The sequence below is a fragment of the Parasteatoda tepidariorum genome, unplaced genomic scaffold, assembly GCF_982258835.1.
Source record: "Parasteatoda tepidariorum strain Cologne lab strain unplaced genomic scaffold, Ptep-v5.0 scaffold_34, whole genome shotgun sequence".
NCBI lineage: Eukaryota > Metazoa > Arthropoda > Arachnida > Araneae > Theridiidae > Parasteatoda > Parasteatoda tepidariorum.
This window is the reverse complement of record NW_028257393.1, coordinates 314,299-331,049: the sequence shown is the minus strand read 5'-3', so window position 1 is coordinate 331,049 and position 16,751 is coordinate 314,299. Positions and strand designations below refer to the sequence as shown.

Below are 16,751 nucleotides of genomic sequence, written 5' to 3'. Positions count from 1 at the left end.
TCAAGTATATGTTTCAGTGATGCTGGTAGGATGCAGCATTTTTTACAAATCTGGTAAATTGTTGAGCCACATTCGAATGTTAGACATTTTAGGTGACCAGTTCAGAAACTGGCCAAGGCAGTCTGGGTGCTTCGATCGCTTATTTATTGATTATTTCAGTTCTTTTAGATATTGGTCCTTTGAACCAGTGACAAAACTTCTTAATTTCTACTTCTATATACATTTATACATTAATGTTCTAATATTAACACGAATTTGTCGTTCACTTTTTTGATTCAATCAGGAAAATATTTTCTATACATATTTTTGTGATTAATCAAGGACATCAGTATTTTCACTAAATATCACAGATTTTGTTATTTTGCAAGTAATATGCTTTTTAACTTCTTTTTTCTCTTTCTCACTTCTTCAAATAAACATAGATTTCTTGATTACAAGTAAATTTAATTTTTTTTCTTTGTTCTCTTAAATTTTTTTCTTCTTTGTCAGACATCATTTACAATAATGAATCAACACTTATTTTGAGTTTGTTATGTCATTTACCTTTGGTACTGTAAAGCCAATTTAGGTTCCCTTATTGGCAAACTCTACAGTCAATTAAATGTTCTTTTTTTTTTATAATTTTTTTGAGTGCATGATTCCAGTAGCTTATTCTAGCAAGAAAAAATTAATTATAGTTTTTCATTATATAATTGTTATGAATGTATTTAATAACATATTTTATTATTATATCATAGAATCAGAGATGAGTCACCTGGAAAGAAACTGGAGATACATTTAGCTGAATTATGTGTCGATCTTTTGCAACAGAACAATAAGAACTACGCTGTGGTAAGTGAAATAATACCAAATAGCAAGTATATTTTATTAACTTTTTATTTTTCTCCCTTTTCTTCTTAGGTTTTGTAGAATTTCTAATGCATTTTATACTATGAATGAGAATACATTATTTGACTTATTGTTAACTTCAAGGATTTTAGTTTAATTAATTATTTCCTTGTTTGATGTTTTTTATTTTATTTCGATTGTGTATTTAATTCAGTTATTCTTTATTTTGGGAATTATTTATGGTCTCATTTAAATATGAAAGTTATAATTTTATTTTAAACTTAGGACAATGACATAATTGTTCTCTCTTCAGTTAAATATTTTTTTTAAAAAATTAAGCTTAATATACATGTACCATGTTTTCAAGTTTAAGTTATGAATAACTTTGAAATGATAAACATTTTTGTGTCAAAACTATAACAGGGCATATAATATATATTTTGTAATATTTTTAACAACACAGTTCAAGCAAAATATTTTACTATGTATTTTTTTTTAAAATTTGGTTATGTAACTTTACTAAACTGTTAATACTAAACGACATATTTTAATGAAATATTTATAATTTTTAAAATAATTTTTTTATAAATCTTAATGAAAAAAAGCTATTTCTGTGTCTTTATAATTATCAGGGTAAATGCTTATCTTAATTTAAATATCAACTTGGGTTTTCAATATATTAGTAATTTATAAATATTCGGTACTTCTATATGTTTTGATATTAATTTATCATATCTTATTGATGTTTTTCTTGATAAATATATCACTTTTATGTATAAATCAGCTATTAACAATCTTTTTTTTGAATAAGTTACTCAGTTTAATTTATTAAACTTCAGGTTTTTGTAAATAATATTGCATCTAATTTATATATATTTTGTAATACAGTGTATAATTAAAAGTTATTTTTTTTACTTTTATTATTCTTTTTAGTGCATACATTTTGTATGAATTTTACAACTTCTTTTATTATGAATGATTAATAAGTTCAATTTGCCAATGATTTGATATTCATATTACTACTACTAATATCAAGCGCGTTTTCTTTAATCACGTTCCTACTATTAATTGACTTGCTTTTCAGGTGACCGTAATTGTAATATTTACTCCTTTATAGTTAACGGAAAATTAGGAATTAACTGTTCAATAATAAATTTTTTAAAAAGTTTATATTAATCTTTCATGAGTTGGCCTTAAATCTGTAAATCTATATGCATATTTTAAAATTTATCAAGGAGAGGTACAATTATTCCCTTATTTGTTTATTTATTTATCTTTTTATGATATTTTGTTTCCTGGTTTTTAGTTTCACTACCTCTTAATTCTAACTTCTTAAACTGTTTAAATAAATCAATATTTTTTATGTTTTAACAAATTTATTAGTTTTCTACCTTTTAACTTTTCTGATTTCAATTCTTTAATTAAACAGTCTTTAATAACACAATAAAACAGTTTTAACTTTTAATTTAATTGTACCTTTTATTCCCTTTATAGTGGGAGAAATATGGCTCATACAAATTCATTTCTACTCATAGTCATAGAATTGAATCGTTGGTAGTATGAGATACAACATTTTGTGTTGTATTGTGCTTTTAATATTAATTAAAGACTATCTTACGTGTTTGTAGGCATGCACAGTATCCTAGTAAATGTACAGTGCACAAAATAAAAAACAGACCACCCTGAATAATTTTTATCTAATGACCAGATTTTCATGTGTTTTCATGTTCATTCTTAATGGTTCGAGGAGGTGACCTCAAATATACTAATTCATAAGTGCAAATGATATATGAAGTTACAAAATCATATACAAAAAAGTACTTTCTCTTAATAAAAAAATATTTTTTTGTTTAACTGATTCGGATTTCTGGCTCCCCTAAATATAGGGGGTAGCCACAATCTGGAAAATATGGTCCCAATAGTTAGGTCAAAAAGTGGTCTAAAGTTTGAACCCTGTGTCAATTTAACTTTTTATGTATTTTGCTATATATCGAACTTTTTAAGCTAATTGAAACATTTTTGCATACAATTATAAAATTCATTTATCCAAATATAATTCCATGCAAAAGATAACTTTTAATAAAGATTTATTATTTCATTTAATAATGGTTAAAAAAATCTTGAATTGTATCATTTTGAATCATTTTAAAAACTGTACAATTTACATGGTAAATTACAAAATTTGATCAAAATTGATTGAATAGTTCATGAGAAATTGAATTTAAAAAAAACCAGATGTTTAAAATTCTGTTTTTCAAGAACTATTCGACCAATTTTGCTGAAATTTTGTAATGTAAAATTACATTCTATAAGTTGATGTAAGAAATTGCATATCTTGCAATTCAAAATTTTTTTGACTAATATTAAATAAAATAAGAAAAATTTTATAAATATTTATTAAAAGTTATTTTTTGCTTGGAATTATATTTGGATAAACACATTGTATAATTGTGTGCAAAGTTTTTTTCAATTTGCTTTGGAATTTCTCAAGATAGATGAAATACACAAAAAGTAACATTTGAATTAAGGGGTCCAAATTTTGGACCACTTTCTTCACCAAACTATGGGGATCGTGTTTTCTAGATTGAAGCTATCCCCTGTATTTTAAGGATCAGAAATCGAAAAGGTATGTTTATTTAGAGAAAGTACATTTCTGTGTCTGATTTTATAACTTGAAATATCGTCTGTACTAATTAGTTAGCATATTTGAGGTTACTTTCTCGAACCATGAAGATTGAGCCCTAGAATGCTAGAAAGCAGTTTCAGTGGTTCCCAACTTATTAATTTCCTTTTTTTCCAGCTACCTAAAAATGACTAGTTGCACTTTTGTATACAAAGTTGCCAAAGTTCAAATATACAGGGTATCTACATATAAATCTTCTGATTTAAAATTCCATTATTAAGAAAACTATTTTTATAAATACTTGCTGTATGTGTTGTTGTGGAGAACAATTCATTGAGTTTTTATTTTCTTAATTTGTTTCCCTTAAAATTTTATCTCTGTCTTCATGAGTAGTTTATTTTTATGACAAAGATATAGTCTACACCACATATATTTTGGGAAATAAAAAGAAATCTTGGATAAATCTCATAGATGTTTGATAGAATCTTGCTTTTGTAAAGTGTTACTGTATAGAATCTCTTGTAAACAAAGCAAAGAACAGAAAAAAACCTGATTACATTAGAAGATGCTAATTTCTGTAGCATTTGTAACAACATTTCTCTGTATAAATTATTGTTCAAATGGGATTTGACGCTTGAACATTATTGCAGAATAATCACAAAGATTATCCACCCACACCTTAAGAGCAATTCTTGATAGAACCATCAATATTTTAAAAGCACTACAAATTTTATGACAATGGCATAAATGGCTCTAAAACTGCTAACCCCTATAAAATCAGATCCTGAAAATAGCAATTAGATTTAACTACATTTCAATTGGAATCAGGTGTAATACTTTTTCTAGTATACAAAATATAAAATAAAATATCTCTAGTGGTATATGCAGAGCATGTCCTGAAATATGTTAACCATTTTCACAATGATTAACATTAAAAAAATTATTCTTACAGTTAAAGCATGTAACAAGATAAACAATTTTCCATCAAGTTTTAGTTTCAAATTTATTTCAACAGATAGTGCTACAGAGAGCCAATGTCGAATACTTGAAAATGCGAAGTTTAAAAATTTTAAATCTTTCAAAGAACCATAATTGTTTGATTAATATTAAACTTTTTCTTCTTATAAGTTTTTGAACTTTAAAACTTTTTTTGAATACAGTGTATATAATATCTGTCTTACTGTGTTAATAGTACACTGGTTTTGTAATTTTTTCTAAGAGGTTTTCAATGATGGTGAGTTTGTCCTAATATTTGACTTAGCATTTGTTTTGTGTACTAGCTCGATTATACCTAATAATTTTTTTATAGTGAAACATTAAGGGCCACACACACTTTGTAGATTAGCATTTTCAGTAGTGACAAAATAAATTGATAATGAATTTTATTCTGAACTTGTTGAACTAAAAAAAATGCTTTTATTAGAGAAATATGAATCACATGCTGTTTATCTAGTAGGAATTTTGAGAACCTAGGATCTATTTCTTTGTTTAAAAGTTCAGTGGTTTTATTTTTAGTATACTTTCAAAAAATCGTGTAGCCAGAAATATTAATTAACAGTTCATATATGTTTGAGATATTTCTTAAATAATGCATAAAAGTGCAAATCATTGGTACGTGAAATGATGTGAAAAGAAAAATTAATGAAAAATGTACATAGTGAGTTTTTGAATTATACATTTTGTGAATATTCAGAGATCTATTGTAAATAATTTTTAATTTTATTGTTTTCACCTTTTTTGTTATAACATATCAGACAAAAATGTTTATTGATCATTGATAACATAATTATTTTATTTCATATTTGTTTTTTTTATTAGTATTCAGTATGAGAAAAAAATGAAATTGCTTAATTTAATTTGTTGAATTTCAGTTACATATGTTTTTAGTATATAACTAGGAGGCTTCGCCCCCTGCTCGCTGCGCTCGCCAACCCTCGGAACTGCTTTCGCAGTTCATTTCGGATTACTTTGCAATCCGATGCTCGCTCATTGGATACGTTCTTAGCGTCTAGCTTTTGTATACTTTTTTGAACACTGAAGTTCCGAAAACTTTATCTGTAGGAAATTTTAAACCTGTGCATTTCAATATTAATTTGAAATTGCAAATAGTTCACATATTTTTCTTAATCACACTATTCTAAATTTCAGTTCTTGAGAAAAGTAACTTTTGTAAGTTTTGTTTAAGAGTCTTTCCCACCAGAGGGCTAAAATCATGTGTTGTAAAACAATATGAAATAGTACTGAACGCCGGATGTAAAGCATCAGCTTTGATGAAGATAATTTGGTGAGAATTTCTTTGCTAATTCGGTGAGAATTCAAGCGATTAGACATATGATATGCTCACAACGTGCTCTTGCGCGCTGAAGCCTATCAATTAAAAATGAAAACTGTTGCCAAGTGAGAAAATAAATGTCATCGGTTTTATTGATACATAAATATTAGCGTTTTATATAATATAGATTTGCTTTTTTTCTGATTGACACTAAAATATTTTGTCAGTTGTCAGTATTGAAGTTAATTGGGAAATTACTTGCAATGGTATTTCCTTTTGAAATATTACTCAGCATCAACTTATTAATATTACATGTTTTAATTTGTTTGCCATGTTTTAAAGTTCTTTTTTCATTAGGTTTTAATTTTTTCAGTTTAAAATTTAAATTACTGGGGGGGGGATGAAGCACCATATAGGGAGCTTCCGACATCCTATAAGATCATCAATGATTTGAGTTAGGCTCTGACACGCGTGCTTCGGATACAGAGATTAGTCTCCGGCTAATGCCCTATAGTAATGTGTTAAATAATATTGCTTCTTCGCTTTATATAAGTTTATAATGCTGATAATAAGCACCTCTGTGATTTTATAATCCTATCATATTCTCTCTATGTGATGTTGGTGTAGAAAAATTGTCAGCTAATCTCCAGGAAAACGACTTTAATTTTGTTCGCGAAGCAAACAAAAATGTAATTGCGTAGCAATTATCAGGGGTTGGTGAGCAGAGGGCGGAGCCCTCTAGTATATATTCTGGTTGAAATTAAGCATTCAAAATTTAAAAAAATACTTTACAAGAAAATGGTAAACATTTAATTTATAATCAATGCGAATGATACCATTTCAAGTAATTCGGATTATTGTTTTTCTTTGTATTATATAGACACAGAAATATTATAAAGAAAAAGAATATTCTATAACTATCACAGTTTCTGAAATAACACTCATTCATTGGTATAAAGTAACCAATGCATGAATAAATAACTGCTAAAAAAAGCTTCAATACGTTAATCAATGTTCATTCCGTTGCAGGATGATCAGATTGAAGAGTCAGTTGAGTGAGTATCAATGTTCTTTTCTTTAGTTTTGTTTATTCTTAATGGAACTTGTTAGATTAATATTTATATATTTTATAAAGTAAGCAATTTGATAAAATAACCATCACATTTGTACCAGGGTTGGCAAGGTTTAGGACAGAATGGATTAATCCACGGTTTAAACCCTGGTTTAAACCGTCCTGTCCAAAACCCCATTGTCCAAAACTGTCTTAAACTGTCCAAAACCCTTTTACTCAAATTATGTCACAATTTTATCTGAACAATATTTAAGCGGTAAAATAAACATAGAGCTAATAACATATTGATAATTAAATATACTAGAGAATATTTGTTTTTAAAAGCATAATGTTTCATTAATATTGAATGATTCTTCAATTTAAGCAAGGGAAGATTAATCAGTAATCAAGTTCAATTGGTCCTCTCATTCAATAGTACATAACTGAAGTTTGGCCTTGCCATACAGGTTAAAATATTAGGGACTAAGTGCTTAGTTCGTCATAAACAGGTTTATTTATCTATAGGTTCAAGAATACTTTTATTTCATTCATGTTCAATTCTTTTAGCATAGTGGTGATACATCACCAGTGTCAGTAACTGAAGTTATGCCCTTCAAAACTGTTAATACATTTTTCAGTTATTTTGTATTTTCAATTTAAACTAATATATTTATATTTAAAAACAATTTTTTTAAAAATAGATGTCTATTTTATCATCCTATAATGCAGAAATTGTAACATTTTTTTTAAAAAAAATATTGTGAACAACAAAAGGTTAATTTTTGAACAAATTTAGTATTTTTTTTTAGAAAAATTATTATTTTGCCATATTTATCCTTATGCAAAAATATTATTTATCAATATTAAAAGCATATTTATATTTAAAGGATTAGGTATTCACTTTTGTTGTTCAATGAATTGTGGAGTTTCAAAAATTATAAACCTTTTACTGTTATATTATTTTCCTTTAATAAGTTATAGTAAATTGTATAAAAAATATCAAATATTTATTGATACATGTAATTATTATGTGTGCAATGTTTACATCTATAGAATTTTTACCTTTTACCAAAGTTCAAGGTTTTGGACACTTTAGGACAGTTTTACCCAGTTTAAGACAGTAAAACCCACGTGTCCTGTCCAAAACCAGTTTAGGACGTCCAAAACCCCAACCCTGATTTGTACGATACTAGTGACTTTTTCTCCATTCAACATTCTGACCTTTATTTATTTTTCAATATTCAGACCATGTTCAGTTATGTTCACATTTTAAGTGATTTTGACATCTATTGTTTTAATTCATACACAGTAAAAACCTTTAGTGTATCTCAACACATAAAAAAGATTATTTTATATTAAAGTAGAACCAAGGATAGTGAAACACCTGTTTTACTCAATTTGGAGCTAAGTAGCTTCAGAGACTGTTTTTTATGTAGCAGAAATTGAATTGAATGTAGGGTTTAGTGGCACAGGTTATTAAAAAGAGCTGCTGCGCCAAACAATACCGTAAAACAGTTCAAAAGGCATACTAAGCTTCACTTGTCCTGAAATTATAAAAGATAAAATATTATAAGTAGATGAATAGAATCAGATAAAAGGAATGAATAAAATTAAATACAAAGTATAAGTACATACAGAAAGCTGGAATTAAAATGGTATAAAGTTGATGTTTGCAAAATTGTATAAAAGTGTAAACATTTATATATAGTTAAAAACACCAACAGTAAGTTATGATACACATGAGAATCAGTAAAGTTATTTTTACTATAAAATATAAAGTGAGAATCATTAGTTTACGATCATGCCAAAACTAATTCTGAAAATAAAATAAGTTTGTAAATCTAACATGCATTGAAGATCGGTGACAATATTAAAAAGAATTATATATATTAAAAGAATATACTTAACAGAATAAAAACAGATAGAAATTATACACTATAAAATCATTAAGTTCACAAATATTTAATAATCAAAATATTATTATCTTTATTACACAACTAAATACATACACACATATTTTAACGGCCAATATTGGTGTTTTCGGAAATGAAAATAATTCTCGTATGGTGTAATAGTGCAAGAGTTTAATGTCAGCTTATTCCATTTAAAGCGTTTAGACATAAATGACACCTTTTAAATTGTATATGAATGCTTGATTTGATATTTACCTGAAATAAAATGCTGCTTCACATAATTTGTTTTGGGTTATTAAAGATCTTATTCGGCGAGATATTACAACAGTTTTTTACAGTGTATCATATTTCCTGCATCATTGTATTAATTTGCAAATTCCAAATTAAGCAAAAAAATTTCTTTGTGACAGGAGGAGATCGCCTATAATCATCAGGCTGGAAGCAGTAAGACAAGTAAGTTTCTTTAATGCTCTAGTTGCCCTAATGGACAAGTGTCATGGGGATAATTGTGATACAATTCATATCGGAATCAATTCATAACGGAATTCTCCACGGAACTGATTAATCAGTTTAAATGAGAGCATTTTGTAGCATATCTACTATTACAATTATTCAATACCAATTTACTAGTATAATGCATGTTAACTCGACTCCATCTTGATATATCTTTTCATAGATGAAGTTGACATTTTCGATATTATTCTCCCCTCATTGGTGACGTGATTCGAAACTACCTTAAGAGTAACTCCTTACTTGATATGTACACTACTAATTGGATCAATAGTCCCATGTGAATAGTTTACTTGCTATTTGTGACATTGCCCTCCTTGAAATGTTATTACTAATTCTCAATCACACACCACTAAAGCTTGTCACATTCAACTTCTAGTAGCATCTCTGGAGTGACCCACAATCGTGAACTTAATATAGCTCTCGCGACGATGATCCAAATCCCGGTAAATTGAATATAGCTCTTCCGGCCTCACGGAAAGAACGGCACTGAATCAACTAGTGGTTCATTGAATTATATCTCTGATAAAATTCTGGTGGGGTACTATTGTAGCATATCTACCAGTTCAATTCTTTAATAATAATTCGCTATCATATAATACATGTTAACTCGGCTCTAACTTGAAGCATGATGAGTATTGACGTAGTCTCCAGAATAAAACTATAAAAAGAATGGGAATTTTTAGTGGCTAAAACATAAATTATTATTAGAAATAATTTAAGAGTCATTTTTGTAAATGTTTTACATTAATTGTGTAGTATGAGTGCTCTTATAATAAAATGGGGTTTCCCAATGATAAGTACTTTTTTTAAAATACGTGGTCAACTTATCTTTAGAGTTCGCCCACCTATTGGGGAGAACTCCCCGCTTGAGAATATTTAGCTGTAAATGTTAAAAAATACATGATCGATCAGATAAGTAAGGAACATTTACTAATAGTTAAAAATTAACTCGTTAGATATTGCTTAATCTCTCCCTACTGACTGTAATAAATAATTTCAGTATTTCTGCGTTTTTTTCTTCGGATGATCTTGGAGGCAATTCTCAACTTCTTTGAGGTGTTTAAAAAACCTCCATTGAAATCTTAATTTAAAAGTATCATTTAAATTTAGTATTGAATACATGAAATTTTTAATAATTCCTTCTATTACAGGACAGTCCACCCTCTGAAATTAATGAAGATGATGGATTGGTAAGAAATCATTCATTTGACCATAAATATTTCACTAAATTAATTTACCCTATTTTATGTGCATATTTTAAAGAGTGTCATAATGAAACTAAGACAGGGTGGCCACTCAGTCTGGAAACCGGGAAAACCGGGAATTCTCAGGGAATTTTGAAATACCACTGGAAAACCGGGAATTCTCAGGGAATTTCACGTCGATTCTGGAAAATAATTTTGTCGCGCGTCGCCGTTTTTTTCTTCCCATTCCGTTATGTTTAGTTTTTCAGAGCGAAACGCGTCTGCTTCATCGCGATCAAGCATCACTTGATTATCCTCCAATGAACGCTTCGTGTCCCCGCGAAAAAGCGGAAATCCGATTTTTTTTCTCCCAATTTTGAAAATTTCCGACCATGTTCCAAAAACTAAAATTTTTGGGAAGTCCTATTGGAGAAACCCAAGCCGCCCGAACGATAATCGGATTACTGCGACTTCCGCTATAGAGTGGAAAGGAGTCTAAGCGTTTCGTTTCGACCGCCGATATAATTTTTTTTTTTTTTTTTTTGTCTGACTGATTTTTGGAATTTTAAATAATAGGAACTGCACCGGAATCTGCTAAAATCGCGATTTTTAATCAGACGATTTTAATATCAATCATCGATTTTCGTATTTAACTCATTTAAAACTTACGTGTTGAAATTTTTTTACGCGATTTAAAAATCGTACTAGCAATTCCTATTCACTCAATTTAAAAATCCAATATCGCGATTTGTATTTAAGCGTTTTTGAAACCCAATATCGCGATTTGTATTCTCGTGAGTTTAAAATCCAACATCGCGATTCGTATTCACGCATTTTTGAATCCAATTTTGCGATTCGTTATCACGCAGTTGTAATATCAGATATCGTTTTTCGTATTTGTACGCTATTTAAAAATTACTCACTGCGATTCGTATTCACGTGATTTAAAACTTATGCATCGTGATTCTTATTTACGCGATTTAAAAATTCAATATCGCAATTTGTATTTTCGTGTTTTCAAAATCCAACAGCTCGATTCATATTCACGCGATTTTAAAATCCAACCGCACGATTCATAATCACGCGATTTTAAAATCCAACCGCACGATTCATAATCACGCGATTTTAAAATCCAATATCGTGATTTGTATTTTCGTGTTTTTAAAATCCAAAATCGCGATTCATATTCACGCGATTTTAAAATCCAATATCGCGATTCATATTCACGCGGTTTTAAAATCCAAAATCTCGATTCATATTCACGCGATTTTAAAATCCAATATCGCGATTCATACTCACGCGATTTTGAAATCCAAAATCGTGATTCATATTCATGCGATTTTAAAATCCAATATCAAGATTCTTGAAAGAAGTAGAAGTAAGTTTTTTCTTGAATTAGTTACTATAAAGATGTGATATATTTTTCATTAGTAAGTAATTTAATAGTCGTGCCTTCCTACAATTGCTTAATTTTTTTTAATATATTAGTGGTCAAAATTTTAAAAATATATTTAAGAAAAATTTAAAGTTAACTGTCTAAATGCTTCTGCCACTTTAAATATTGAATAAAAATCTCCCAGCATAATTAAAAGTTGCTTTTATTAATCTCAGTATCATATAGAGCACTCCCTCCCCCTCCTCCCAGTGACCTGCGTTGTAAAAGTTCAGCTTTTTTTATTTTTCTCCACTTTCATGCCTGATTATAGGGAGCAATTACAAAAAACCATAGCTAGCTGTGATTATTTAGTTATGGGCTTTGATGAAAGTCTAAATAAAATCGCTCAGAAACAACAAATGGACGTAAGTGTCCGACTTTGGAATAAAGATACAAATAAAGTTCAGACACGATATTTGACATCAGTATTTCTTGGTCATTCAACAGCAATGGATTTGTTGGATAATTTCAAAGAAGCCCTTACCCAATTTTTCATCAATAAAAATAAAATAATTCAAATATCTATGGATGGACCTAATGTCAACCATAAATTTCTTAATGATCTTAAAAAAGAACTTGAGGAAATGCCACAAGATCCTTTGCTGTTAGATATAGGTAGCTGTGGACTGCATACAATCCATTGTGGGTTTAAACATGCAATAAAGTCTACAGGGTGGAATGTAGTGAACTTTTTACGGGCGCTATACTACATTTTTAAAGATGTACCATCACATAGAGCTGATTTCATCTATTTCACTGGATGTGAAAAATTTCCGAAGAAATTTTGTGCAATCCAATGGGTTCAAAATGTAGAAGTTGCTGAGAAGAGGGCATTAGAAATGTTGCTTCATATTTTCGAATTTGTAAAAGCAGCAAAGAAGGAGGAAGAAAATCTATGTTGGCTCAAAAAATTTCAGTGTATCAAAGACAGTTTCTTTGCTGCAAAATTGGCATTTTTCCAGTCATTAGTTGCTTTTATTGAAACATTTCTCACAGAATTTCAGATCGATGCTCCATTAGCTCCTTTACTTTTCTCTAATTTAACATAAATTTTAAGATCTCTTGATAAATTTGTAAAACCCGATAACTCTTCAAAATTAGGAAAAATAGATTTGTCATTGGCAGATAATATGCTTCCAGTCAACGAAGTTGCTCTCAGTTAAGGATGAAATTAGGAAAATAAAAGATTCTTCACCTTCTGAAGAATTTTCATTTAGGAAAGAATGTGCAATTGCTTATAAAAAATTCTGTGAAAAGATTTTAGAAAGATCACCTTTTAAATTCCAGTTAACAAGGGGGCTATCTTGTCTTGATCCTGGTGTAATTTTAAATACAGCAATTGCTGAAAAACGGCTTTCATCTTGCCTTTCAATGTTGGTATCTAGCAATTGGATATCAGGTATCAAGACTGACTGTGTGAAAGATAGTTACAAAATTTTCATTCGGAATTCTCTAGTTAAGAAAGAAATGGAGCAATTTGAGAAGAGGGAAAAACGACTGGATAATGTTTTCTTCTCTCTATTTGAAGTTTGCAATGCACCAGAACATTTACGTTCCTTTGTTAAACTTCTCCTCATATTGTCACACAAAGTGCTTTTATAGAAAAGGGCTTTTCTATTAATTCAGATTGTTTAATAAAAAATGAACATGAAGATAGTTTAGTTGCTCTAAGGCAAATTCATGATGGTGTTATGGATGCTGGTGATGTTAATATAACTGTGACGAAATCCATGATAAACTACGGAAAACAGTCTCACCCACGTTATAATGAAGTATTAGAAAAAAGGAGGGAGGCAGCAGAAGAAAAAAAGAAAGTTATGTTAGAAAAGAGGCAAAATGAAAAATTAAAAAAAGAATTGCATGCTAAAAAACAAAAATTAACGGCTGATTTTTATTTAGAAACTTCTTTAATTGATGAACAATTAAAAGCTATAAGAAATTAATTTTTAAAAGCTTTCAATTATTCACTTATTGAGCTATTTATACTGTATAATTTGATTAACTCCACTTTTTAAAACATCTCAAACTTAAGTATCAAAGAATATATTAATATACAAGGTCCGGCTATTAATTTCCAGGACTGACGTAACTGTAGGAGAAAGAAAAGCCGGAAGATGGCGCTAATGATTGCATATTGAAGAGTGTTCTCTTGCGCATGTGCAGTGCAATCGGCGCCATTCTGAAGTGAATGGTTCTCGTGGAAAAGCGCATTAAAACGGAGCTCTTAAATTCCTGTTGTCGAAGTGAAATGGAGCAAAGAATTAACATTAAATTTTGCTTCAAATTGGGCAAGACAGCTGCAGAAACCTACAAATTGTTAAAACAAGTTTACAGCAAGGAAGCATTATCTCGCTCAAGAACTTTTGAATGGTTTAAACGCTTTCGAACGCGAAAGCGTGGAAGATGATCCGCACACAGTTCGTACGCAAGCCGAAAGCAATTGAAAAAGTTCGCGTCCATGCATTGCGTTTGCCTGTGAGGCGATTCTTAGCTCACCAAGGTGTCGTTGAGTCGCAGCATCCACCATACTCGCCAGACCTAGCACATACTTTTTCCTGTTTCTTAAGCTGAAAAATTCACTGAAGGGAACAAGATTTCAGGATGTCAAAGCCTTCACGAAAACTGTAACGTTACAGTTTTCTGTAACTGTAACGTTACAGTGAATTTTTCTGCTTAAGAAACAGGAAAAAGTATGTGCTAGGTCTGGCGAGTATGGTGGATGCTGCGACTCAACGACACCTTGCTGAGCTAAGAATCGCCTCACAGGCAAACGCAATGCATGGACGCGAACTTTTTCAATTGCTTTCGGCTTGCGTACGAACTGTGTGCGGATCATCTTCCACGCTTTCGCGTTCGAAACATCTTCCACGCTTTCGCGTTCGAAAGCGTTTAAACCATTCAAAAGTTCTTGAGCGAGATAATGCTTCCTTGCCGTAAACTTGTTTTAACAATTTGTAGGTTTCTGCAGCTGTCTTGCCCAATTTGAAGCAAAATTTAATGTTAATTCTTTGCTCCATTTCACTTCGACAACAGGAATTTAAGAGCTCCGTTTTAATGCGCGTTTCCACGAGAACCATTCACTTCAGAATGGCGCCGATTGCACTGCACATGCGCAAGAGAACACTCTTCAATATGCAATCATTAGCGCCATCTTCCGGCTTTTCTTTCTCCTACAGTTACGTCAGTCCTGGAAATTAATAGCCGGACCTTGTATATATAGGTAGTATATTTTTTATATTTATATTTAAAATAAGTTTCCCAGATAATATAAATGAACAACATTATATGACTAAATATTTTTGGCTTTTCATTTATTGATAATTTATTTCACAAGTAATTTTGATCTCAATTCTAAATTTTTAGTTTGATGGAGTTGATCAATTTGTGTACTAAGCTATTTATATAAAAACTTTTTATTTTATACAAAATAAAGTTTCTAAAATTCCTTGAAATGTAGATTTTTATTTTTATAATTTTTATAAACTATTATTAATTTTTAAGTTTATTTTTATGGTTGAGTATACAGCAGTTATTTTTTTATTTGTAAATTTTATGGCTGCTATTTCAATAATCTATATTTTTAGCCGAAATATGTGTATTAATATATATTTTTTGGTGCTAGAAATGCCTAACTTTTTACACCTGTTTTATCAGAGAACATTTACACTTTTTTCTCATTTTAATGTGTCATCAAATCTTGTAAATGTGTATCCACATTTGTAAAAGAAATTCATACAACACATTTTAAAAGCAACACAGCTGTATATATATATATATATATATATATATATATATATATATATTTTATTTACTGTATATTGTTGTATAGCTAATAAATTTATGAAGTCTCGTTAATGTTGCGTTGTGGTATCTGGAATTTTAGAAATTTACTCTGGAAAGTCTGGAAAACTCAGGGAATTTTTTTTGATCTGGAGAGTGGCCACCCTGTAAGAAGGAAAAAAATAGTAGTTTCGACAAATGGTTAAAGGCATGCTAAAATAAAATGTCTGGGCATATTTTTTAAAAGAAAAAATAATAAATAAATAACTAATACAACAAATTATTGATTGATAAATAACTTAGATCTTTTTTCTTTAGTTTAAGCTGAAAATTATAAGAAAATGAAATTTAATGGTGCATTTGATTTTAAAAAAAAAGGTATTTGTGTAAGAAATAATCACGTAAGAAATAATCACTTTATTAATATTCCCTCGGAAAATAATACTTATAAAAATGTTAATTAGTTAAGAATAATTTTAACAAAACTAATATTAGTAAAACCTACCTAGTATTAAACCTACTATAAACAAATATAATTTTACTAGTGTTTGATTATGATTAAAACAGTGAATTATTATTTTTCAAAATGAAATATGAATAAAAAGGAGGTGTTTTTAAGGGCTTATTTGTACAAAAAGGGCAACGAAAATTTATTCGTTTCAAACCTATAAATTTTACAAAACTAAAAATTAAAATGTAACCAATATAGTACAAAATAAGATTCGATAATTATATAGCATTATATTTAAGCCCTTATATATGATTTTTGAGTTATTTGGGGCTTATAAATTTTAAATAAAAAGCACTTGCTTTTTCGTTTTCTTCTGAAAGAGGAAAAAAAACCTAAGCTACAAAAGTTTAAATCAAAATAAATTACAAACAGTAATTGGTTTAAAAATTCGATTTTTCCCGACAATTTTCAAATTGCAATAATGTCATATTATAATATCAGGATTCTAAATAACAGTTACTAATGTGTAGCACTAACTGACAATAGAACAATGGAAAAGTAACTTTTAAGTTTACTTTGAAATATGCACAAATAAATTCATTATTTAAATGCATCATAAGAAACTCGCGTATTGTAATAACATCGTAGTTAAACTAGCGAGATCATCAAAATTCCGTGGAAAAGCATTGTAATACTTAAAA

At 29.2% G+C, this 16,751-nt stretch overlaps 1 protein-coding gene across 41 annotated transcripts in view; it reads left to right on the top strand.

The window, feature by feature from the left end:
• LOC107440643 (calcium-dependent secretion activator 2) overlaps nt 1-16,751 on the top strand; it is a 50,330-nt gene that overhangs the window by 20,022 nt on the left and 13,557 nt on the right. For 14 of the 41 annotated variants that reach the window (XM_087156387.1, XM_087156391.1, XM_087156374.1 and 11 more), the window contains 4 exons: nt 738-831; nt 6,753-6,778; nt 9,098-9,140; nt 10,352-10,390. Coding sequence is in view for 15 of the 41 variants with exons in the window: in XM_087156410.1 (XP_087012536.1) it covers nt 738-749 (12 nt within the window). In the remaining 26 variants the exon portion in view is untranslated. Of the gene's footprint in view, nt 1-737; nt 858-5,636; nt 5,736-6,752; nt 6,779-9,097; nt 9,141-10,351; nt 10,391-16,751 lie in introns of all 41 variants that reach the window. The other 27 variants (XM_087156411.1, XM_087156407.1, XM_087156400.1 and 24 more) reach the window with 8 other exon arrangements.